Genomic DNA, 26221 nt, shown 5'->3' on the forward strand with positions numbered 1-26221 from the left:
CGAGTCCCAGAGGGGTGCTCGCCAGCGGTGCCACCATCACGCAGCGTCACCTCCAGTCCCCCCCACTCCACCCCTCTCCCCGCTGCCATCGCCGGTCCCCAGCTCAGCAATCTGCGGAAACTTTTTCAGGGGACTCTCGCGTGAGGGACCTCCGCAGAGTCTCCTTTTAGTTTTAAGGTGGCAAGTCGTGCTGAGCAACCCCACAAAGGGCGAATTAGTGGTACCCGTAGACCGGGAAACGGAGCCTGCGGAAGTGGCCTGTGCCCCGCCCCGCCCGGGCCCGCGAGCCCAGACGTGCCCGCCTGGCCCCCGCCTCAGGCGGTCCCAGGTCCAGCCGCCCGCCCTCCTGCCCGCCCTCCGGCCGGCCCCCCTCCCGGGCGCTGTGCCCGTCCCCAAAGCGGCTCGTCACTGCAGCGAGGCCAGTGGGCTGGGCTGCACGGCTGCGCGCACTCGTACCGCGTCCCCAGTCGCTCCCGCGCTCTCCTCGGAGCAGCTCCCCGGATCCGCAGCCGTCTCCGGCCCGCTGCCTCCGCCGCCGCCGCCCGTCCGCGCCGCCATGCAGCCTGCGCATGCCTCGTCCCTCCCGCGGCGGCTGCTGCTGCTGCTGCTAGCGGCGCACCTCTCGGTGCAGCTGCCCAGGTCCAGCCGCGCGTCGCTAGTCCCCGCCGGCTGCCCGGAGCGCTGTGAGGTGGCGCGCTGCCCAGCGCCGCCGGGACACTGCGAGGGTGGCCGCGTCCGCGACGCCTGCGGCTGCTGCGAGGTGTGCGGTGCGCCCGAGGGCGCAGAGTGCGGCCTGCAGGAGGGCCCCTGCGGAGAGGGGCTACAGTGCGTGGTGCCCTTCGGGGTTCCCGCCTCGGCCACCGTGCGGCGGCGCGCGCAGGCCGGGCTCTGCCAGTGCGCCAGCAGCGAGCCGGTGTGTGGCAGCGACTCCAACACTTACGCCAACCTGTGCCAGCTGCGCGCCGCCAGCCGCCGCTCGGAGAGTCTGCACCAGCCGCCGGTCATCGTCCTGCAGCGGGGCGCCTGCGGCCAAGGTACCTGCGGGCGTGATCCCCACCCTGCCCCTGCGGAGTCTAGCTCCGGGGAGCTTCCAGGTCTCCCCATCCCGGCCCGAAACTGGCCCTTGCGGGGCAGACGGGCAAACCGAGGGGCAGGAAAACGTTGAGGGATGTTCAGGCACCCACTCGCTGGGAGAGAAGGGCGCTGACCCCAAGCAGCATGCCTCGGGGCCCCCCCTGAGCCAAGCTTTGCGCCCAGCCTGGGGTTGGTTCCGTACCCGGTGGGCGCCCAAGGGGGTGCCCAGCATGCTGTCCTGCAGTCAGGGTGACAGGGCGTCCCACCTGGTGGCCGGCTGCTGCGCGCCCTGAGGGGAACCGCACAACACTGGCCCCGGGGACAAAGGTAGGAATGGGAGCCTGCGGGAGGAGGGAAGTTCGGGACTGGGGAAGGTGAGGTCCTTGTGCCAAGCAAGCTGGAGTCGTTGGGACCACAGGGACTCATTTCTGTCTCTTTCCATTCTGCAATACTTCTCTGCATCCGACTCGCCCCCCTCCCCCTGTAAGATGATCCACAAACTCACTTTATTATGGGTCCCATCTGGGACAACTTTGTTTAACTTTTTATTCGAAAGGAACCATGCTGCCCACCCCACGCCCAAGTCTCCCCAGACGCTCTCCCTGGCCAGGCATGGGCTTCTTGCTGCAGACGCCGCTGAGGCGTGGCTGCCGGCCTTGCTTCTCAGTGTTTTGAGCCAATCCTACAAAAATGAAAGTGACTCTGCTTGAATAAGCTGAATGGGCTTTTGGGTCACAACATCAGAAGAGGTGGAAGTGTGAGGGATTAGGGATGAGGAAGAATTGTATCCCTTCTCTCTTCTCTGTATCAACAAGCTGCGTCTCCGGTGGTGGTGGTGCTGAGGGTGGAGAAACCTTCAGAGACCTTCCAGAAGGACACTTCTCTCCGGCGGAGAGACCATGTGGGTAAACAATGTGGAGTTCAGCTGCGGCCAGTCCAGCCCTGCAGGGCCAGCAGGGCTGGGCAGTGTCCCTGGCCGCAGCCACCCTCTGTCTCCCCACCGTGGGCAGTGCATGGAGAGGGGGTGAGGGGAGCCCAGCGGAGGGGCTGGTCTGGGTCTGGATTTTCTTTGTGGGAATGCGACCAACTGGGATCTGGCACGGTTTGACTCGCACTGAGGGGACGGCGCCAGGGAGTGTAGGAAAACTTGGAGAGTGCAGGGAGCCTGGTACCCGCCCTCAGGAAACAGCCTGGTTTCGGGAGGAGAGCTCCCTGCAGAGGAGTGAGTGACCGCGGAGCCTGGTCTGTGATGAAAACACGCACCTGTTGGTGCCTGCTCTGGGCTCCAGCCCTGGTGTCGGAGGTGCCCACGCGAGACCTCACTCTGTCTTCACAGCCGCAGAGGAGGGAGCCTCTGCTGCCATTCCCATTTTGCAGGTGGAGGAACTGAGGTTGCATGACGTGCCAAGGCCACTGAGCCACAGTTTGAACCCAGACAGTTTGAACCCGATACAGCTCTGAGTGCATTACTTAGTCCCAGAGCTGGGGCATAGGACAGGCGGCATGAAGGACGTTTCCAGAAGGCTGGGCCGTGCATCCCACCCAGCTGGCGTGGGGCACATCCTCAGTGGAGCCTTGTTTGGGGCGTGCTGAATTGACCGGTGCATCCAGGACAGGTGGGGAGGGCGTCAGGGGCGAAGCAGCTGCTGGCCCGGGGTCCTGAGTAACCGGTGCCTAATGTACTGCCAGTGAGGTGCGTCCCTGAGTGACGCTGGAGTTGGCGGCCATTCGCAGTCACTGTGTGGAGGGAAACAGTTCCTCTCCCTGGGTCAGGCCCTCGGCAGGCTCCCTGGAGAGCCGGCCAGTGGACAGCCACGCAAGGGCGTGTGTGGCCCTGAAAAGAGCGGGAGACAGAGAGGGTGTAGCACGGTGCTCATCCTTCCCTTTTTCTTTCTGCAAATATTTGTTGAGCTCCACAGGGTGTCTGGCTCTTTTTGTCTGTCTGCCTGCCCGCCCGCCTGCCTGCCCGCCTGCCCGGAGGAGGCGCCAGATAGGCATGCGGTTGGATGATGAAAGGATGAATGGATGAAGAAATGAGAAGTGCTTGAACTACACATCTATCCACGCTTCCTTTAATGGGAGGCTTTGCTTTTTCCACCCCCCTCTCCCCTGCGCTAGCCCTGTGCCCTTGACCTTACAGAGGTGCCCCTGAGGATAGGAGCCTGGGAGCCAAGCCTTCTTTCAGTTTCAGCCCTGCCCACCTGCAGGTCACTTGATGTCATTGTTAAATGAGGTGACTTGGCCGCCTGCTCTGGCTGAGAGCGTTGGCAGGAGTGCTGTTTTAGCAGGGAGTGTGTGTGTGGGGGGGGTAGGTCGCGGGGCATAGGAGGCCTTTTGGAGGCCTGAAGCTGGCCCTGCCCGGAAGTGAGGGAGGAGCCTCGGAGACAGGAGGCAGGCCCACGATTTCCGAGATGCTAAGGAGGGCTTGTCTGGAGCAGAGAGGAAGGACCAGGAAGGAAGTGTCCTGGGGCCGGAGGTCCCTGGGCTGGTGAGCAGTGCCTTTTGGAGGCAGGCTGGGTCTTTGGACGGTGGAGGGTGGTGTCCTTCCAAAAAAGAGTTTGTTAGTCTGTGAGCCATTTACCAAATTCTCCAGGGGGCATCTAATCATGGTCCTGGAATCGAAGGCAAATCACCTATTTCGGGAATGCACGCTGCTGTCAGGGCTCGGACGGGAGAGTGCCCAGCTGTGCTAGAGAACAAAGGGCTGTCGGCTTCCACCGTCAGCAGTTCAGATTAGTTTAAAGCAAAAGCTCTGCCCCAGTCAGGAGGTTACAGAACAGGAAGGACTTGTAACTCACAATAGTGTAATCAAATAATACGGACTCACATAGGCTCGGTGCTCGTTCTGTCTCCAGGGTCTCTGAGCCCATATGACCCTCCTGGCCATCCTGTGAGGGGCAGGGTAGCTGCCCTGTGTCACTGCTGGGAGACAGAGGCCAGGGTGGCACCTAACCCAGGACTTGAACCCGCACATCTGGTCCAGAGCCCATTCCCAATCACCATGCCGTGTGCTGACGGAGAAACGGAGGTTCTAAGCCAACCCCAGCTAAGCCTCCACTAACAGCTGGAATAAACTGCTCCAGACGGCCATGGCCTTGAGAGGAAACATGAGACACATCCCAAGTCTTGGGCAGCAGGCACGGGAGCTGGAGGACAGCCAGCCCTTGCTGAAGAAAAGCAAGAGAACAGGGGGCTGCAATAAAGTGGAGCCCTGGGCCTTAAGTCGCTGGTGGGGAGAGAATTCCCAGGCCTCGCCGGAGCCTGGCCTGGGTGTACAGCGTTGCATACTCTGCTGTGAATGGACATGAAGCCAGGAAAGGGTTCCGAAAAAGACTCCCAAACACCAGCAGCCAAGTCCATCTGTCCTCCTGGTACACGCTCCAGGAAAGCCCACAAACAGCAGCCCGGATGGGCCCAAGGGTCTCCACGCCCAGGGGCGCCCCGAGCTGGTCTCACCCGGCGCTGATGAGGGAAGGCATCTGAAGGTGGAAGCTGGCCGGGCACTGCAGGGGAGGAAGCGCAGGCTTCGATGTTTCTAAGACATCGCTCACCTGGACTGGTTGTCTTCTTTTTTTTCATCCCTAGCTGAGGACATGTTTATTATGGATGTTAGAGAGAGAGGAAGGGAGAGAGAGAAACATCGATCGGGTGCCTCCCATATGTGCCCCGACCAGGGGGATTGAACCCACAGCCCTTTGGTGTCCAGGTTGACTCTCCAACCAACTGAGCCACCTGGCTAGGGCAGTTGGTTATCTTCTTTTATTCTGAGTTGGTTTTGCTAGAGAGTTAAAATATTAAGGTTTTATAACATTAGTAAGTTAACAGCAAAAGCCAAGCGTTTGAGTAACTTCATTCCATCCAGAGAGCTGTAAATGGGTTGCATCAGAACCTAAAATAACTGCCTTCGGTCAGCGGAGGTGGTGGGGACCGTGAGCTGACTGTGGTCGGAGGCCCGGCAGCCCCGGGACTGCGGAGCTGGGCCCTGAGTCCATGTGGGGCCGTGTGGTCCTGGACACAGCACCGTGCCTTGGAGCGAGCAATCAGAGTTTCCATGAGCTTATACATGAAGTGAATAAATAGCTCTGGTCAGGCTTCATTTAAAGAAGAAATCAAACTTGGCAGTGGTTGAGCGTTCCTTGGAAGGCCAGCTGGGGTGGAGGGACCGGCAAGCGGGCAGCTGGCTCGGGCCCTTCCCCGGCTGTTACCTGACCAGGTGACCGGCCACCGACCTCTCAGGGCCTCCACCATGATGAGATAGGACCAGATGATCCCTGAGGGCCCTTCTGGCTGGACTGGGCTGTGATTCACGTAAGAAAACCAGTCTCTGGAGAATTGTGGTCACCTCATCCCTGTTTCAAAGGCTGGCTGGCTTCTTCAGGAGTTCATTTCTTTTTCTAAAATTATTGATGGTTAAAGCCAAGGTTGTCCTTGAATGCATGTGGCCCATCTTGGGCCTGGCGGCCTTGTGCTTAGTTCAGCTTTGTGCCAGCTGCTGCGAGACCCTGGACGGCCACAGTGGTGACGAGCCCATCCCCAGGAGATGAGGCTCCAGGGAACCTGGTGCCCCTCTTGGCTTCCCAGGGGCCGGGAGGCCAGGGTATGGGGGTCCGTGGGAAGAGGCCCCTCCTGAACCATTACATGTCTCCTTCCCCACCCTCCCTGCCATTAAGAAAGAAAATCAAAGAGAAACCGAGATGTGTAGCCATTCCAGTCACTTTTCCAAAAGGCCCCCCGCAGTGGCAGGAGCGCCGGTGCTGCCGGCTGACGTGGTCTCACAGGCACCGGCCAGGACATCACGCAGCAGAACAGATGTGAGTGGCAGCAAAGGGGCCCCTCTGCTGCTGCTGAGGGGCGCAGAGTTCAGCTTTTGCTATCAGTGACATGAGGTGCGTTTAGAGCATTTATTGAACACCTACTGTGTACTCGGGAGTGTCCGGGTCTGGGGAGTCGGTGGTGAGTGAGTCTCGGCGGCCCTTACTGAAGTTTGTAGTCGGTCATGTAACACCTTAGGGCTGGGCTTCTGAAGCCAGAGCAGCACCTCCTGACTGTGTGGCCCGATCCCCCTAAGTCTCGGTGTCCTCGTCAGTAAAAGAGCGATAAAATTAATAGCTCGTCTATCCACACCTCGGAGGGTGTTGGAGGAAGGAAGCACCTAATCCCGTGACGAGCAGAGAACTGCTCCAGAACACAGCCGGCAGAGCTGGCAGAGCGCCCTTACCCTCCTCATCCTCCAGCTGTCCCGCAGCGAGGCTCTCGGTGCAGGAAGAGCTGTGGTGGGCTTGTCTCCCTGGGGATAAGGTGGGCAGGCAGTTATAGGAGGGGGAGGAGGCGGGGGTGTGTCCCGGAGCCTGGCTTGGAATTTGTCGCTAAGTAAGTTAGAAAAGGTTCTCTGGGCAGAGGGATCCAGAGGCGACCTTGCCTGTCACCTTTGGAACCCCGCGGGGGTCGCCTGTTTGGGGTGGGACGTGCGCGCCTTCTCCTGAATGAAGACCTGCGTGTCTGGAATGTGCCTGGGATGTTACAAATGTCACCTCATGGACTTTCCCTGGACTTGGCGATGCTCAGGGGACGGCAGTTGTACAGAAGCCCCGAGACCCCCTTGAACAGCACTGGGCTTGGTTTCCACGCTTTGGAAATTCCTCACAGGGACAGATGGGTCGCATCTCTGGGAGACAAAAAGTGGTGCAGGAATCCACAGCTACTCTGTTCGTGTAGGTTCCTAGGACAGGGCGTCAAATAAGCCTACTTCATAACAATAATTCGCATCACGCGGCAGCAGCTGGTCCCTCACCAGCAGTCAGCCCTGTCTCCCGAGGCACCCGATGGTCTCGGAGGGCCGATGGCTGTGGCTGGCGTTGTGATCATTTGCAAATTCGAATAAACTCGTCTTCGTGACTCAGGGCCTTGTGCAACATCTTCAGGCCTCGGGAAACTTTTAAATGTTCGTTGTGCAATCAGATCTCGAGAAGACAGTGGGCCCGCCTGTGTGGTGAGCTGTTCTGTTTTGTGTTTTCTCCTCTCGGGACAGATTTTGGTGCTTCGTCCAGCAGTCGAGTCAGCTCGTACCCCGTGCCCAGGAGAGCCCTCTCTCTGGTGCCAGCATTCCGAGTGGCAGTCACCGCTCGGTGGGGATGGATGGAGAGAGGAGTGTTCCACCCGTTGAGGTTGCCCAGGCCGATGGCTGCCAACTGGATATGGAGGAGGGAGGACTCAGCTTTTAGCAGTCACAGCTGCCTCTCTCTGGCACAGGCTGAGCTAGCCCGGAGGGCAGGGGACAGCCTTGGACGGAACAGTGCCTGAAGGGCTGGGTGCTGATCCGGTGACAGTACTGCCTTGCTCTTCCCTCTTCATGACTCTGGGAGGCGGGGCATTGTCTCCGGTCTCCTGGAAGGAGGGGCAGGGATGAAGTGAATGAATCGTCCCAGGCGCCCAGCCCAGCGGGAGGAGGCAGAGCCGGACCGAACCCAAGTCTGCCTTACTGTCCACCTGCTCCGGAGGCTGCTTTGACTCCGGGGTTACTTCGAGGCATGCGGTTTACTCTCCAAAATCTGGGGGCTTTCCAGCTGCCTCTCTCTGGCTGATTTCGAGTACAGTCCCCTTGTGGTCTGAGAACATTTTTTGCAGGGTGTCTGTTCTTTGACATTTGTTAGGGTGTGTTTTGTGGTGCGGAGGGTGGTCTCTCGGTGAATGTTTCATGTGAACAGCAGAATGTTCTGCTGTTGTTGGGTAGAGTCTTCTGTTAACGTCCCGTAGGTCCGGTGAACTCACAGTGCTGTTCGAGTCAACTGCAGCCTCCCTGGTTTTCTGCTGCCTGTGTCTATCAGTTCCTGGGAGGGGGTGTTGGGGTCTCCCGAGCCAATAAAGAAGCCCTGAACCGATGGCTCCATTAAGGTCCATGGTGTTAGGAGACCTGGGTCTTGCCCCCCTTGGTCCTTTTGGATGAGTGACTATCTCCCTCCAGCCTCTGTTTTCTCATCTGCAACATGGGCTAGTGATGCTGTCCGGAGACCTCAGAAGGACATCGTGAGCGTCAGATGGGTCAGCCAGGGGCATTGCTGTTGTAAGGAGTGAGGATCTCTGCCGACAATCCCAGACTCTTCCAGGACTCCTGGAGGAACCCGGGCCAGTCAGTGGAGCCAAGGGTGGAAACGCAGGCGGCTTCCTGGGCACCAGGACGTGGGTCTCCTCTCATGTTCCGTGGTCCCATTGAGACATCATAGCTTGGCCAAGGGGACGGAATTGTCCTCAAGCACTGACCCTCTGATTTAGGGACGCCGAAGGCAGAGGTCGCCTCCCCCATCTCCCAGGGCAGATGCCGTGGTTCCAAACAGCAGAACCTCCACCATCATAGAGCTCGCACGGCTGCCTGCGCCCCTGTTGCAGAGAGCAAGGCCCACTTGCCTTGGGCCTGGGACCTGTCTTCTGAGTTTCTCCCCTGTGTTTTGATGGAATATTTGCTGGTCAGGAAAGGGCCTGAGTTGAGGTTGCTGGGAGCCTAGCTCGACGTTTCCCTATCAATTTGACTCTGAGAAGAGCAGCCCAGTGTGGTTCATTGGGAACAACCTGGGTGAAGTCTGGTAGCAGCATAGAAGGTGTGGGCGGAAGGGTGGAACTTGAGGCCATCCCGAAAGGGTCCTCCGTGTGGGGCTGTGTGAGACTCTCGTCTGTCCCTATAGGGTCAGCCACAGAGCTCTCCGTCCCCTGAAAACTCTCACTGTGCTCTCACCATCCACAGCCCATCTCTGACCACACCCACTCCCCATTTTCATGTCTTCCCCCATCTTCTGGGCAAGGGCACCCCCTTCCCTGCGGGGACACTGGTGGCTGGCCAAGGCCACCAACTGGCTTGTGGAAAGGATGGAATCCTGGAGGGTGAAACCTGAGTGTGGAAGGTCCTTGCAGGTGCTATAGCTCAACCTGTCACTTCACAGATGGGGAAACTGAGGCACTCAAAGGCAGAGGGCAGGGTTCACCCACAGGATTTTCCCAGGCAGCCAAGAAACGGCGGTGCTTTTACTTAGTCTCCTGTTATAAAATGATGCTAAAGAAAACTCTTCGCCCCAGTGATCTCCATGGGTTGGAAAAAGACTCGAAAGCTGTCCATATAAAGACTGATTTCTCCTCTCAAGAACTGTAAGCGCATGTTAATGCCCTTGAGCTGTAATTACAGGGATGTTGCTGAGGGGGAAAAAAGTCATCATAAATCAGGGCTCAGAGGCTTCAGTGTCTTTCAAGCTGCGGTTGGAGTCTCTCTGGGCGGAGTACCGTTTCTGCTCTCGGCACACAGACTGCCATCAGTCATGTCTCTCACCCTCGCGTAGACATCCAGGGAAATGCATCAGCACATTTGCTCACATATTGTCCTGTATCAGCTTTTCCAAGTTATAAAGAGAGTCTAGTTATGACATCAAACATAGAGAGAAGCCCTGGCTGGTGTGGCTCGGTGGATTGAGTGCTGGCCCGCTCAGTGACAGGTTGCTGGTTCAGTCAGGACCAGTGAAAGGTCCCAGGCAGAGCACGTGCCTGGGTTGCAGGCCTGGTCCCCCGGGCATGTGAGAGTCAACCAATCGATGTATCTCTCGCACATCAATGTTTCTCTCCCTAAAAATAGATAACTAAAATCTTTAAAAAAATGAAGAGAGGAAGAAAGGTCTGTGATCCCAGCAGCCTCCGGGCAGCTGCATCCTTTCTGTCCCGAGTGTCACCCCAGTGTCTGGTGAACTCTCTCGCCCTCTTCCTGGCCGCCTGTGCCACGGCTGCTGTCGCAGACAAAGCTGAAACGGACGTGCTCATGTCCATGGTTAGTTCTGTATCTAGGCTCATTCCCTTGGGATAGGTACAAGTGCAGTAACTGGGGAAGCATATGGATTTTTTATGGCTCTTGGCATATTTTGCTAAATTATTTTCCGTGAGTTTTGTACCCATGTTCATCGCCATCCGCTATGGAATTATCAACCTCTTGAGTCACTGAAAGCTAGGAAAGCCAAAGAGAAAGTCCCCTCCCCAAAGAAACCCTTCAGGATAAGCGGAGTGGGGCGGTAGCAGACCGGCCCTGCAGCTGGGTCAGTAACTGCCTCTTCTGTCCATGCATGACCTTCGTTCTCGGGTCGATCTTGGCGGATGAGCAACCTGGGGCTGGAAAGAGTACTTTCGCATTCTGGTTTTACCTGGGGATGGAGCCGTGGTCACAGATTGTCTAACCGGAAGGGGTCGTGTGGCTGGTGAGGAGCTGGACAAGCAAGGGATGTGAGGGCCCGAGGTCACAGGTGAGGCGGGGACAGAGAACCGGAGTTTCTGGATGCCTGGCCCAGGGCTCTCTGCTTCCCGGGCGCCAGCTCTGTCCAGGATACAGGAGGAGGCCTGACTGTGTCTGTTTGTTTGGGAAAGTGAAGAATGTGTTTACTCCCATGTTTTGTACAGGCAGAAAACACAAGCCACACATATAAAATCCAGTTTTCTAATAACCATGTGGACGAAGTGAGGAGAAACAAGTGACATTAATTTTTTTCTTTTTTTGGTTCTGTTTTATCGAGATATAATTCTCATACTATACAATGTACCCTTCTAAAGAAGCCCTCCATACCTCCCCCTCACCCCCCAGCCTCAGCCCAGCCCTAGGCAACCGTTAATCTGTTCTCATCTCAGCTGGATTTCCCTGCATCCAGACATTCGTTCCATATAAAGGGCATCAGATAATGTGTGGCCCTTCGTCTCCATCTCGCTCGCTGAGCACAGTGTCCCTAAGACGCGTCCCTGCTGTAACCGTGTCCACATTTCAGCCCCCTCCTGACCGAGTGGCATCCGCTGTGTGGTACCAGAAGGCCGGACTTGTGTCTGATCTCCTCTCCTGGGTGGGGGTTGCTGACCTCAGCCTGAAAGTCCCTGTGAAACTCTCCACTGCCCAGGCGGCAGTGACTGGTTGCACAGGCAACATCGGCGCACGAGACCCAGGAAGACTGCGTAGAAAATGGGAAACTCCATCCTGATGAGAACTGCACGTGGTGAGGGGGGATCAGGAAGCCACTTCGCAGATTCATGAGGCCGTACAGCCTTTTGCGGGGCTGGAAAGGATGTCGGAAGTGGTCCGGCCTACCCTGTCTTACTAATGAGGCAACTGAGGTGCACAGAGGGGAAGTGGCTTGTCCCGAGTCTCAGGACTCACTTCTCCCTTCTTCCTTGAGACAGACTCCCTCTGGCTTATCTCATTTTACAAGTGCCCCTCAGTCTCCTCCTCATGTCTGGAACCTCGTGCTTATCAGCTGGTGGGTTCAGGGTGCTTCTGGATGGAGCGTCTGGCGTCACCGTCACGCCACATCATATCACACCTCTACCACTTTGTCCCTTTTCCCCAAGCCCCAAGCTGTCCCTCTTCCACCAGAGGGTCCAGGGAGGGTGACTGCTGCCAGCTGAGGCATGCATTCCGGGGCCCTTAATAAACCAACCCTTCGCTTCCCTGCCCGCTGCTTGTGGCTGAAATATTCGGGAGCTGGGACCGCCTTGGCTTCTCCAGACATAACAGCCAGGAGCCGTCGCAGCAGGAAGAGAGAACCCAGCTGAGAAATCTGGGAAGGTCGAGACTGGAGCCAGATGCTTATCAAGAAGAAAGTTAATAGTGTTTTTGTGAACTGAGCAATCAACCGTTTCCTTCAAGAAAATAATAGACACATGCCAGGCATTCAGGAGACTTCTGAAAAAACAAAACAAAACAAACAAACAAACAAACAAACAAACAAACAAAAACACCCCAGCCCCCTGCCAAAAAACCGTTTGGTGTAATTGATTGGAAACTTTTTTCCCTTGGCCATAAAATAGGTCAGCAAAGACTGTCACGGGCAACAATACTGACCAAGCCCAAGCACTCAGCTCTGGCCAGTGACACTGAGACGTAATTATCAGTGACAGGCACCTTGAAACACAGACATGTGGCTCTGGATAAAGCACCTGGGCCAGCAGAATGGAAGCCGCAGAACTGGGCCGTGCTCGTGACTGGTGGTGCATCCAGGGCTCGGCCGCCAGCTGGCCGGGCGCCTCCAAACGCTTGTTGTTAATCGGGTGAGATGGTCTTGGACTTGTTTGGGTCAGTCTTTCTGCCTCTTCCCTTCACCTGCCCAGCCTTTTTCAGCACCATCTGCTGTGTGCGGCCTTGGCCCTGGCCCCTGCAAACAGTTCCTGTTCGGGACCCAGGGACGTGGGGACAGCTGTGCCAGCTGAGGTTTGGCCTCGGGAGAGCTTCTCCCACTCTGAGCGTCTGGGAGGCTGCACCGGAAAGAGAGGGGCAGCCAGTGCTGGGAAGTGCCAGTGTGGGCTGGAAATCCAGGCCGGGCTCCTGGCTCCACCTCCTCTTCCTCCTCTATTCATGAAGAGGAAACAAATAGGTCACATGTGATGCCCCTGAATTTTATTTCTTTATTTCTGTGCAAAAGACAGAGAGTATAGTAGTCCCATTCAATTCAGGGCGTTAATAAAAATAGTAACAGTTGCAACTTGTGAATTCGGTTTATTGGAACAAGAACTGGTCCCAGAGTCTTTGGCTGTGGGAAGTTTGACACCAAGGCCGTCTTTTTTGTCTCCTTCTTCCTAAGAGGTGCCCTGGACCTTCAGGTTCACTTTAGACTTCGTCTGCTGTCTGGGCCCCAGCCAGTGCTGCTTCTCTTCTTCTTGTGCCTTTTCTTGGCAGGGCCCAGAGAGCCCTAGTGGGTCAGGCTCCTCTGTGCCCAGGCCCCCCATCCGATTAGAATGGGGGTCTGGTTTTCTGGAATGTGCAAAGTCTCGCTTCTGTGTCTGCTGCCTCCACGTACCAGAACAGCTCTGGGCCAGCCTCTGGGTTGGAGCGGTGGCTGACAGGTGTCCTTGGAATTTAATGGAGTGGGACACATAGAATGCAGTCACTCCGACTGAAAATACGGAGAAAACGAGTCTCGCAGGAAGTCTTTGCTGCAGCCCGTTAGGAGCCTGTTTAAACTGATTGCTCTCCCGATGCCCAGAGAGGAGGTTGTCCGAGTTCCCGGACGAGGGGGAAGCTGAGTCCCTGGCATTCTGGATCCTGTAATGCAGCATGTCTGCCTCCCTTCTCCCCCCTCAGCTGCTCCAGCCCTCTCCTCCTGCACCTCACACAGTCATTCTCAAATTCATCCTTCAGCCTCACAAAGAGAGCTTTTCTTCATGAAAAATCATCCCCCTTGCCCTCCCTGAATGCGGACCAGCACCTCTCTGGCTGCACGGTGTCAAGTTAGTTAACCCCCTGCCTGCTGGTCCATTCTCTATGCTCCTGCGCTCTGGGGACAGCTGTCATCTCTGGCCTCAGGTGCCCGGTGCGCGGCTGGGGTTTCACAGCCCAAATTCCAGTCCTGACATCAGAAGCCCTGACGTGGCAGCAGTGTAGCGGGGCTCAGTCCTTCACCTGAAGCTCACTATTCCAGGTGGCCCCTTCGCACTATCCCAGTGCGGTCGGGGTGGTCTCTCTGTCTTGTTGGCCTTGGCTTTGACCTAGCCTTAAGCATCTCCTGCTCTCTGCTCTGCTTTGTCTCCCTATTGCTGCACCTCCACCCCACCTTTGGCTCAGGGCAATACGGTGCTGGGAAGTGGGTGGGGAGTGGGGTACACTGGAGGGGTGAGCCCTGGGTCCAGCCCTGGCATCGTTCACTTGCTGGCCCCCCCAAAAAGGTGTCACACTGTGAGTGGGCCAGACGGGTGAGGCCTCGCCCCCAGGTGCACACAGGGTATGTGAATGGAGGGCGATTTCCTCTGAGGGTCCCCTCCAAGTTTGGGCTTGGATCTACTTGCCCAGCAAGCAGCCTCTTTGTAGCTACTTTGATCTGGCCATGCCAGGGACAGCGGGATGACCAGATGTGGCCCTCAGACTGTGTAAAGATGGCGAAGAGGAGAGCCTCCCTCACACCCCCCCACAGCCACAAGTGCTGGGATGTCACCGAGTTGGGGATCTGAGTCTAGATTGATACTTGGAGGCTGAGGCTCTGAAGACCGGACCCCCTGTGGGGGACTGCTGCTCAGGGTGCTGGGGCCGTGGGAGGGGGATGACCCCTTGAACAACTGGGCCGTCCCCGAAGACTATTTAAAGTTTTCATAACACCCCACTGGGGGTTGTTACCTTATTCATAGCTGCTGGGCAGGTGGGACCTGGTTGGTTGTGTGTCTGCTGGTGGCCGGGGCGTGTCCCAGGGCTTTGGGGCGGGGTTTTGAGTCTAGAGCAGGGGTGGATCCAAGCTGGTATCTCAGGGGTGAGTACTTCTCTGGGTCATCCATGGTCAGGAGGGGTCTCCCGACGCTTCAAGGGAAAACGGGCCTGCGTTTCCAACCTCTGTTCAATGGACGCCTTATGTGCCCATGTCTTTGAAAGAACTTCCATTTCTTTTGTCACTTGTGCCCAGGCCAGGCCACAGCAGGAGGAGAAGGGCTGGACCGGAAGCACTAGGGAGACTAAGGAAAGTGCGGGCTGGTGAGCTGTCCCTTTCGGAGCTGCTACCATCCCTCGGCGAGCAGACCCTGGCCGCGTCCAGTGGCCCTGTTGGCCGAGTTCTTCACATTTTCCCCTTCCCCAGAGTTGCTTCCAATTGTCGGAACTGGGTTGCACTCTGATGCATGATTTTTAAAGCACCTATACCTTTGATGGTATTGAAAGTGGAAGAAATGAAGTGGAGAGTCTCAGGTGACTTTTTCCCTTTCTCTGCGAGAGTGGGGAGGGACCGCAGTTGAGCCTCCTTATTGCGAAGTTGAGGAATCTGCAGCACGAGGCACTGTCCTCCCCGTGTGAGCTATGCCCTGTGTCACTGTAGATGGGCGCCAGCCTCCCTGCACGTGGGCCACTGTGTCAGCCGCTGGAGGCTGCCCGTGTGGTCCTTGGCTCGGCCAGACTCCGGCGGCTCTGCCATCAGCGCCTGACCAGGTGTGATGCTCCTCTGTACTTCACCTGCACTTTGGGTTTTAGATCAGACACATTTGGAACGCAGGCAGGGCTGGTGTCGTGAGTGTGCCACCCATGGGCGATCCCCCTGGGGCCCTACGCTTAATTCTCTGCTGGGACCATCTTGGGATTCTTCGTAACTTTGAAACAAGGGGCTGCCACATTTTCGTCTTGCGCCACGCGCTCTGCAGATTACCCAGCCGGTCCTGAATGTAGGACAGTGCATTAAAATGCCACTGATCCCATCGGTCTGCTCTGGAAGCTGATTTGAATTTTGGGAACATGCTGTTCCCTCTGAATAAAGGAGGATTCATTTCTTTTCCCTCGAATACACGGCGTTCTGTTTTCCAAATGAGCTCTACTTGTCAGCTCTGGTGAGAAACTGGATTGTGTGATTGTTATTGCTGGAAGCGAGGGCTGGGTTGTTAGTCCTGGGTCCTGGCCCTGTGTTCTTGGGCCCGGAAGTGGGGAGCTGTTCACAACCTCAGGGGCCACTGGGGGCTGGAGGCCGGAGGAAAGGGTTGGGACCTGGAAGGGAGGTCTCAGATGCAGGGCAGAGAGCCCCAGCTCAGCAGCCAGACCCATGGGGCTGGCCTCACCCCTCTGCCCCTCCCTGGCCAGCAGGCTGTGAGCTTTGTCTTTCTGTAGATGGGAAAGGACACCAACCGCCTGGGGTCTAGTGGGAATCATTAGAGATACTGTTCACTCAGTGCCTCGTGTGTGCAGACACTCGGCAGATGCTCAGCAAATGAGAACTCTCGTTCTTTCTGCTGGTGTGATAATAGGCCCGAAGAAAGTGGGTGTGCGACCACCAGGGGGTGGAGGGGCAGGGTGTTTTGGAGGCCTGGTGAGAGGGTGGCCAGAGTGGAAAGTGTGGGCTGGGTCCTGGGAGGGACAGGTGTGGAACCAGAGCCCCGCGGGTCTCCAGGCCCCAAGAAATACCTCATAGTTCCACTCACCAAGTAACTAGATCCCACCACTTAGTATTTGTGTCCTTACAACACAGTTCATAATGGTCACTGGAAAAATAATTTTTAAATATATTTTAATTTCATTATTTGATGACCACAGTGACTTACGAATGGGGCGCACGCTGTTGGTGCCACCCAGCCTCTCGGGTCTCGGAGTCGCATTGGATACAGTCTCCCCCACCCCCACTCAACACTGATTTCGGGCCGTACTTGCTCTTTTTCACCGTGGCCACCAGAAGTCCAAATTCACAAAGACACGAATCATCGAAAGGACTGCAACGAGATCTGATTTTGCAACTGAGCTAGTTCTCAAGACGTCCGAGAGACCGAGTATCACTCACTGTCTATTTCCCCAGGACATTTGAAACCTCCCGTAAGCTTGCTGTGGGCCCCTGGGGTGCCTCAAGGCAGAGTGTGAGGACCAAGGCACCGGGACCATAAAGACACGCTTCTCTCTTCTTCCTGCCTCACGTCTAATCTTTACCTGACATTTTTGCACCAGAGATGGAAGAAGCACACATTCCGATGTATGTAAAGCACATGTCCGATTTTGTGCTAAATCTTCGACTGGTGTTGGTTCATTGGGATTTTTGTGTTTCACTGCAACAGGTTTCCTTCAGTGAGGCCATGTATGTCCAGTGCGTATCGTAGGGCCTGGCGCTTTTCAGCAAACCCTTGGGAATGGAAGTGTCTGTGAATCTAATTTTGATAATAATTGTGGAAACTTATCAACCCTGTGTGCATGTCTTTCTTTCCTCCTGTAAGGAAATTGTTGAGAGTCGTTAAGAAGTATCATCTGTGAAACTCCAGGGGTGATGGGCTCCAAGGGAGCTCCTGGCCTTGTGTGCTGGGCTAGTAGTTTATTAAAAGGAAAAGGGAATCATTTATTATCTTCAGATGGAGTCCTGCCAACTGAAAAACTCATAAAATGATAGGAAATGTTGGCTACTCTTAATGGGTCATTTGTTGTGTTTAAACCCAGCAATGATAAATATTTATTAGGTAAGTGGAAAGCTCTGTCTAAATCCTGTGACTCACTATTTTACGAATCCTAGTTATTCAGACTTTCTCTGTTTGAAATAAAAATCACGGAGGATGTTATTCTGTTTTCTCTTTCTGAGAATAGTTCTGGACATCCTAGGGTCTTTGCTTTCCACATACATTTTAGAAATAGCTAATTGACTTCTATAGGAACTCCTGCTGGCATTTTCAGTGGGAGTATATTGAATCTGTAGATCAATTTTGGAAGAATTGGTAGCTTAACAAGAGGGAGACTCCTGACCCATGAGTGGTACCTCTCCAGTTATCTAGGTCTTCTTTAGTTTATTTCAGCAGTGTTTTGTAGGTTTCAGTGTTCGGAATCTTGCACATATTTTGACAACTATTTCTCTAAGTAGTTAATAATCTCGATGCTATTATAACTGATATTTTTAAAACCTCAGTTTTCAACTTTTTTTATTGCTAGTGCATAGAAATGCAATCGATCATGTATATTGGCCTCTTTTCCTGCGGCACCGATAAACTCGTTTATTCTCGGTAGTACATTTGGATAGTTCTAAGCTTTTTCTCTGGGGACCCTTATGTTAGTGGTGAATAAGGCCAGTTTTAGATTCTTCTTTCCAATTTCTATGCCTTTAATTTTTTTGGTAGCCTAATTATTCTAAGACTTATAAAAATGTTGAGTAGAAGTGGAAGGAGTGGATGTGTTGGCCATGTTCCTGTTCTCGGAGGGGAAGCATTCGGTCGCCACCCGTCAGTGCGACATTAGTTTTAGGTTTTTACTGATCCCTGTCATCAGGCTGAGAAAACAGCTTTCTATTTCTAGTCTGCAGACTATTTATTGATCATGGATTGGTGTCCGGTTTTGTCAGATTTTTTTTTTTGCATACTAAGATGACTATTTGGATTTTCTCTCTTAGTACAGGGTGGGCTGAAAGTAGGTTTGTAGTTGCTCATATGGAAAATAATAAAATAATTAATAAATAATAATACAAACATAAACTGTGTTTTGTGTACTCACAACTGTAAACCTACTTTCACCACAGCCTGTGTGCTAAAGTTGTGAATTACCTTGTTTGGTTTTCAAATGTTAACCAGCTTTATTTCTCTTTTCCTGAGATAAACCCTACCTGGTCATGATATAGTATTTGTTTCATTATATTGCTGAATTCTGTTTGCTAAACACTTAAGGGTATTCGGTCTATGTTTATGGTGGACATTAGTCCACATTTTCCTGATGTCTTTTGTCTGCCTTTGTTTTAGGGTGATGCTGAATTCCTCTAAGCTGGGCAGTGTTTTCCTTCTATTTGTGGGGAAAGTTTGTGAACTGTTAGCATTGTTTTTTTTCTTAAACGTTTGGGAGAATTCACTGATGAAGCCATACGGGCCTGAAATTTTCTTTGTGGGAAGGTTTTTAATGGCAAATACAATTTATTTGATAGACAGTGGATCATTCAGGATAAATGTATCTTCTTGAGCGAGCTGTGGTGAATTGTGTCATGAAAGACATCTGTCCGTTTAGCCTCCACTGTGGAACTCACGCGGACACATTTATTTGTCTATGACACCCTGTCATCAGGCTGTCCGCGTGGCGGGGTCTGTACTGATGTGCCCTCTCTGAGTCCCAATGTGGGTCCTTGTTTCCTTTCCCCTTTTCTTCACTGGTCAGGAATGTAGCAAATACCTTCCTTGTGTGTTTCTGAATTCTGAGCTGCCAGCTTTCTGTAAACGTCAGGCCGTCCCTGACCGCTGGCCGATTCCAGCCTTCTGCACACTTACGGAGCCGTAGGAAGGGCCGGGCCTGGTCCCTGCTCAAGGTTCCCCATCCTCATTACCTCTGCCACATCCGTTCTGGCCCCCGTGAACCATCTCTCACTTCATCGAGGGAGTTCTAGTCGTCTTCTGGGGCAGGCAGGTTGCCTCCTGGGAGTCTGAAAATGCACTTGGCCTTCAGTTCAGACTGTTCTGCTGACCCGACTCCCTGTCTTCCTACGTCAGGGGCTGTGGGGTGCTCTCATAAGATGGGGAGCAGAGGTACCTGTCCAGCCCAGAAAACTGCTACCACCCGCTGCCCCTTGGTCCCTGCCTCTGCACGGCTGGCCGCGATGGCCCCGGTAGCAGGGTCCGCATGCATTTGCCAAGGTGGGGAGGGATTCTCTAGACACCTTTACCTCTCCCCTTACTTGTCCGCTGCACCACGGAGGCATGTGGTGCTCACACCTGTCCACAGCTGCCTACTGAGCAGCACCTTGACCCACACTTTAAAAAAGATTTTTTTTAACTGCATGCATGACTTGGCCAAGTTCTTCATAGAAAGTAGCTCATACAACCAGCCTCCAAAACACGCTGAGGGAGGTGTTATCATCCTGTTTTATGTGAAGCACTTAGGTGACCTGCCTAAGGTCGCACAGCAGGTAAGAGCTATGTTCTGAGACCAGAGCTGGTGCTCTGACCCATTCTCCCCAGGCTGAGTGGCCCGGTCACCCCAGCCCTCCTTCCTTCTGCGTCACACGGAGAGGGGGTGTGGCAGAGCCAGCTTGGGACCGTCCCTGGGACTTCTTCACCTCGCTTGACCCCTCCGGAAGGAGGATGGTTGACCGGCAGGAGAGATCAGGGCCGTGGGGTCAGCCAGGGTTTCTAAAGACCACGAGACAGCAGCAGCTTCTGCTCTAGTTTGACGGACAAGCGTTCAAGGTCCCGGAGCAGCTCTCTCAGGCCAAGCCAGGCTGCTCTTCGAGAGGCTTGTCTTCCTCATTCTGAGGTTGCATTAGGAGAAGAAAAACGCTTCCTCTTTGGTTTGACAGTTTGCCCATCTGTGAACAATTAGCTGACGCTCCCTGCGCGCGGTCGTTTCTGCTCAGCCTGGTGTTTCCATGGATGCTGGCTCACCACGGGATGGGATGGAGGTCACGGGTCGCTTTTTCGTCTAAGCTGCACGACTGAGGCTTGTCCGTCGGCTTTTCTGTGTGGTCTGGGCTCCCACGGCTGCTCCTTTCTGTTTATTCATCTGCAGAATTTGGAGGGTCCTGGGCCCAATCCCCAACCCTTCAAGCTCTTGCCTTGCTGTGGTGTGTTGGGGTAAGAGGGAAAGAGTGGGACTGGGTCACAGTGTTGGAGCTGCAATAGGCCTTGTAGCTCCTTCTGGAGGCACTTGGCCCCCCATTTTACAGATGGGGAAATGGAGGCCACCCAGCAGATGGAGGATGGAACCCGGGGCTGCTAGGGTCCAGGCTGCTACCCTCTCTGCTCTCCCAGGGGACAGACCCTGGGGCCACTTTCTCTCATCTGTGTGAGAAAGCAGCTAGTTCTCATTTTAGCTGGAAAAACCCATCATTCCCGATGTGGGCAAATTCCCCCATGCTTATTTGGAAGTCAGACAGAGGAAGTGACTTCATGGTTCTGGGTGGCAAGGCTCTCACAACTGTCCTCCCCATGAGGGTCTCAGATCCGTGCTTCCCTGGGGGTTGCTGGTCTGGTTGGATCACACCTGCCTTGGCCTGTCCTAGGAAGCCGGCCTGAGGAAGCCCAGAGGCTTTGTTTGTAGCTGTGTCTGCAATGTTCCCCAGGTGCTGGAGTGGGAAGGAATGTTTCCCTCCCTTCATTTGTGTCTCCCATTGGAGAAGTCGGGCAGACGCACCAGGTAACCACAACTCCCTGGAACCTGGGGGCATGGCAGAGACACAGGGGCCAGCATGAAATTTGAAACTTGTGGGTTTGCTCAGATCCTGCCATTTTTTATTCCTTCTACTAAGAAAATACAGTGTCTGTGGAGAAGTCGTTAAAGTCTGTGAGCCTTGGTTTCTCTAAATATGATATGGGAGCAACATCTGACTTTCCAGTTCCCTTGGAAGAAGGGAAAAATAAAAATAAGGCAGCGTGGGAAAGCGTTGGACACAAAACCGATAAAATCCTGCTGCCACGACTTCGTTGAATTAGTCGATCTTGCCTAGGAGCTGCAGGGATTTTTCTGCACCCTAGAAAATCACGCTCTGCAGAGTGAGCAGGTGCCAGCCCTTCAAGAAAGCAGCCCGAGCCCAGGGGCCAGGACAGAGAGCGGCCCTTCATGCATCGAAGTCTCTGTCTCCTGTCCAAAGCTCAGGAGAGGCAGGCTGGTCCCCAAGAGGTCCCTGGGCCAGTGCTATTGAGTTGGGTCATTGAGGTCCCTGGTAGGGACACACAGCCATGGCAGGGACTGAGGAAACAATCTCCGCAGACGGGAAACCTGTGGCAATGCCGTGCTGAGACCACAGAGCAAGTGAAAATGTCCCAGCTGTCACTGACGGCCTAGGCCGGGGTGGCTGCACCCTCAAGGGGAGGCAGGCATGCATGTATGTGGGTACATGAGGGTGCATACATGACTGTAGGTGTGGGAATGTATGTGTTTATTAGCATATGTGAGTATAGGTATATGTGTATAAGTGTGCGAGCATAACAGTACGTATGTGTAGGTGAGTGTGTGCTGGGGACACACAGGCCCTTTGGTAAGTGAGGGGCAGTTCTGCAGGCCAGTGGGGTGCTCTTAAGCTCCAGGATCGCCCTGCGTGAGCTGCAACAGAGGGTGGGTGGTGAGGGGCAGAGACCGCTGCCTCTCAGACCATCTGTGGCGAAGGCACAGGTCCCTTTTCCTTTTACCTCCTACCCCTCCCGAGTCAATGTACAATGTGCTAAAACTGAATTACTACCAAAATGCAATAAAAAGACAAAAATACAAGTCCCAATGTAAAGCTCTCGGTGGCAACGAGCCTAGCGTTCCTCTGTGAAGTTGCTGTAAAGGTTTCCGAAAGCTTCCTGCCAGGTTCTGCGCGCGGCCACGTGGTTGTGAGCAACCTGCAGAGTCCCGGGGCCCTGGAACGAGCTTTGTGCAGTGCCGGGCGGGCTGGACGGGCAGAGGCGAGAAAGGAGGGAAAGCTCATGGCTCTCAGCCACATGCCAGCCTCAAACCCCTCCGGGCTGTTTGAGCAGAGAGAGACTAGCTGAGGAGCACCAGCAGGTGGCAGGGATTTGGGGCCAGAGCAGGCGCTCAGGTTGCACTTCCGGGGCCACACTGCCTTCGCCACCACCCGAGCCAGCCAGACGGTGTTCTGGGACCGTGCGTCTGCCTCCGGGAGCTGCTCTCTGAATCAGATGCCCTGGGTGTGTGCATCTGTTGGTTGGCAACCAACCTTCGGCCCTGCTGGGAGCCCTGCACTGGGTGTGTGATAGCTTTGTCTGCAAGTAGCTTCAAAAGTGCCTACCATGAGGAGGTGCACTCATTCTAGTGCACATTTTTATATAGAAAAATGGGGTCCCTCAGTGTCCCTCTGGCTTCTTTCCCTGAGTTTCAAGGCACCTCTTGTGCCCTTTGGCCTGGGAAGTTTGGGGTTGGGATGAGTGCGGTGGAACCCTGCTCTGGGGACACACAGTGGCCTCCCCTGGCCTTGTGGTCGCGGTGGGAGCTGGGCCTTTGAATACTTTTTCATATTATCTTTTAAACCTATGACATCTGATGGCCATCCTTTAGGAACAGCTTCAGCTCTCCCCAGGACAGTGGCAGTGTGCTGAGAAGGACTGCTTCTTTGTGGTGCTGGGGGAACTGGGGAGGGGACACTTGGCGAAGGGGTGCCATGTCAAGGTGACCCTGGGGTGACCTGCTTGGAATAACTGGTAGAAGGTCCAGTTATTTGCTGGTGCCTCTAGCTCAACATCTTCCCAGTGAAGCTACTGAAGAAAGCAAGCCAGGCAAAGAGGTCATCTTTGACAGACATTGCTGTCTTCTCGGGGTGGGTATATCCTCCAGAGCCAGAAGGACCTATGCCATAGAGCCCAGGTCCAGGATCTTGTCCTCACCCCTCTCCAGGTTTTCCTAAGGACCTTGGATGCCCCCAGCCCACCCAGAGTTCTCCAGGCGGCTAAGTGTCTTCTCTGTGCTTCCGTTCCCAGGGCAGGACGACCCCAACAGCTTGCGCCATAAGTACAACTTCATTGCCGACGTGGTGGAGAAGATCGCTCCCGCCGTGGTTCACATCGAATTGTTCCGCAAGTAAAGAGGGGCTTCCTTTTTTCTGCAGCCTCTGAAGCTTCCGGCAATACATGCTGCTCAGAGCAAGCCCATTGGAGCTCCTTCTGAGCCCCCTTTCAAGTGTCAGAGTCACTGAATTTATCCCAGGGGAGGAGGAGAGGGTTTCTCCCTGAAGATGTTTTCCCGTTTGACTATTTAAATCTACATTCTTGACCCTTCCAGATGTTTGAAGGGCCTCTGGCCCCGAAGAGATTCCCACAGAACATTCTCTAAATGGAATTTATTTTGATGCGTATAAAAGTTGGCCTAACGTTCCCTTTTAGAATGTTAGATGAGCCCCAAATGTATCATAATGATGGCCGGATGTGGGTTGCCGCTGGCGAGCCCATTCTGCAGCGTGAGGAAGAGTGGATTTCCAGGTGGTTCAGGTTTGACTGGCTGCTCTTCTGCATTCCAGGCTTCCTTTCTCCAAGAGGGAGGTGCCAGTGGCCAGCGGGTCTGGGTTTATCGTGTCTGAAGATGGACTGATTGTGACCAACGCCCATGTGGTGACCAACAAGCACCGGGTCAAAGTGGAGCTGAGGAATGGCGCCACTTACGAAGCCAAGATCAAGGACGTGGATGAGAAGGCGGACATCGCCCTTATCAAAATTGACCACGAGGTACGCGTGTTTGTCCCCCACCCGCAGCACTGAGTTCTCAGGTGCTCGGGCTGAAACTTGCAAAACCTGGAGAGGCCTCCTCTCCTCTGGGGACAGCAGTGTCACTGGACTGAACCAGTCAAATCTGGGCCAAAGGGCGGCAATAGGAGATGCTGGCTGTGGCCTGGGGTCGGGGAGGGGCAGGGGTTCGGGCTTGTGGCAGCTCCCGTAACAAATCAGCAGGCTGTGAGGCCAGAGACTTTTGAAAATAGTGTTGTACATATTTATAAAGCAAAGCCACGGGTCTTCCAAGAAATTGTAGGTAAGCAGCGGAAATTGAGTCTCTCTTCCATTCTGAGGCAACTGTTGATGCAAATTTGTGGGTCTTCCAAATTAGGTTTTTGTAGGCCAACTTCCTCTGTCTTTGAAGCACTACCCCATACTTAGGAAGGTTTGGGACACCTTGAAATCAAACAAAGCAAGGGCGTCCCTCCCTTACAGAACTGCCCGGAGCTTTCAATGTCTTAATGTGCGCATGACTCTTTCGTGAGAGGCCTGCCCCCCGATTATAATGACCTGAATATGGGATCTTTGGTTTCCCTTCGCTCCCACAGCTGAAGCACAGCGAACTCCATTTGGGAAATGCTGTGTTCAGAAATGGTTTGCTTTCTCCTTAAATGTTGTGCTTGAAGTCCCTTTTGCTCTGTGGATTTGTTCAGCAAAATCTCCGTGCCTGACGTTAAATCTGGCTCTTACTAGAGAGACGCCAGAAACTCCCACTCGTCGGTAGGTTGGTTGGTTGTGGGGGTCTGGCTTGCTGTGTGGCGTGCGCCCGGTGAGATGTGCCTTCCCGACTTGGTCAGGAAGGACGACTCTGGGAGGGCTGGAAGCTCGCAGCTGGCCAGGAAAAGATGGCAGATGGAGCTCCCAGAGGGTCTTCTTCTCCAGCTCTCTGCGTAACTACCTGTGGGTGGGCGGTGAAGTCCCAGCAGGGTGGCGTCGCACAGGCTGTGTCTGACTGTGCCCTTCCTCGGGGCAGGCACGGCTCTGTGCCCGGTGTAGTGAACTGGCCTCTTGCAAGGTTGCCTTGCAATTGTCTATTATTTCTGTCAGGTCACTGTGGTCTTGCGAGTAACAATGAATCTTTCAAAACGTGTTTATTGGTCACTGTATAATCACGATGTCTTCTATTTGATGAGCTCTAATGCCTTTATTTGTAACTTTCACCCAATCTGCCAGGTAGTCGTATTAACCCCACTTGGCAGGGGAAGAAACCGAGGCTCAGAAAGCTGCCCGAGGCCACACCGCCATGCTGTGGTGAAGGCACAGCCTTCAAGGTCAGCCAGGCTGCTGCTCCGCAATTGCCCAAGCCCACGGCCGTCCGTGCGATGGGAAGGCTGGATTTTAAATTGACCACAGAAGGCTGGCCGTCCCCATTTAGGGACGCTGCCAGGAGGGCGTCCAGGATGTGGCAGTCTCACCGGACGGAGATGGGCCAGAATAGCACATCCTGGGGCCCCACACCGGGGCACGTTAGCTCCACCGAGCCCTTGGGAGGCAGCCAGCCATCGGGGTAGGGCCAGCCGGGCGCTGGCCTGGGTGCTGCGTGACCCGCCTCCACCGAGCAGTTCCTCGTGTGGAGCGTGTGGGTGTCGACCGCATGGCTGCTCTGGTGGGGGCAGGGGGCCGGGATTCTTTTCAGATTTGGAGCTCAGGTGCAGTGTGAGCCGGTGTCACTCTGGCAGGCCCCGGCAGGGCAGGAGGGATCTCAGCCGTCCGCTTGGCGCAGTGGCTTCGACCCGGCTCCCGCTGGCCTGGGGGTCTCGCCCTTCCGCTCCCAGCCTGCTATTTGAGATGTGTTTCTAGCCCGAGAAAAAGGGGCTCGATAATTGAAAGGTGAGCAAATGTGGCTTTTTGAAATGGAATCAAAATGAAAGGATATTAAATTGCAGACACCCACACAAGAGACTGGTTTCCACAGACCAAATGGCTTTCTTTTTTGCTGATAGTTGTTGGAAGTAAGGAGAATGCAGACGCCTCTTCCAGTCCTTTCTTCGCCTTCGTGGTTGATGTGATGATTTATAGGAGGGCGTGTGGAGACTGGTTTGGAACGAGGCCTCCCTCACCTTGGCACGCACACGGTGTAACCCTGTGCGGGCCATGGACGGGTGGGGGCTGCCTGATGTGAGTCACTCTCAGGAGTGACAGGAAAGGGGAAACAGGGCAGGAAAACCCAGAGGAGGCAGAACAGAACCAACGAAAGTTGGGCTTGAGGGCTGAACGTGATTCCAACTGGTGCTTGCCAGGTGAGGCCATGGCCCAGCCTCCCAGAGCTATTTCCAACGACCCAGGGAAGCGGCGTGACAGTGGCCACCGACAGGGCCCAGTTGTTGGCTCCTACTCTGGGCCCATTTCTCCCCTCCAGCACTGTGATTTCACACAAAGGGTTCCCCGTTACCAGAAGGGGTGATCGCCCCAGGTCCGATCAATGCGAATGACCATGGGCATCTGATGTCATTGCCACTTGCCACCAGCCGCCCCTCTGGAGCAGTGGCCAGCATTTCCTCTGGGGTCTGCTTCTCTCTCACTGGTGGGACCATCAGTCACGGTGCCCGTG

The 26221-nt window shown here is 54.7% G+C and overlaps 1 protein-coding gene across 1 annotated transcript in view; it reads left to right on the forward strand.

The window, feature by feature from the left end:
• The first annotated feature begins 359 nt into the window (after positions 1-359).
• The window catches only part of HTRA1 (HtrA serine peptidase 1), a 46291-nt gene continuing 20429 nt past the window's right edge, over positions 360-26221 (forward strand). Inside the window, exons 1-3 of the mRNA XM_037164857.2 lie at positions 360-1034; positions 22885-22984; positions 23421-23625. Of these exons, the coding sequence (XP_037020752.1) occupies positions 557-1034; positions 22885-22984; positions 23421-23625 (783 nt within the window). The 5' untranslated portion in view covers positions 360-556. The remainder of the gene's footprint in view (positions 1035-22884; positions 22985-23420; positions 23626-26221) is intronic.

The sequence above is a fragment of the Artibeus jamaicensis genome, unplaced genomic scaffold (genome assembly GCF_021234435.1).
Source record: "Artibeus jamaicensis isolate MK-2021 breed Jamaican fruit bat unplaced genomic scaffold, CSHL_Jam_final contig_490, whole genome shotgun sequence".
NCBI lineage: Eukaryota > Metazoa > Chordata > Mammalia > Chiroptera > Phyllostomidae > Artibeus > Artibeus jamaicensis.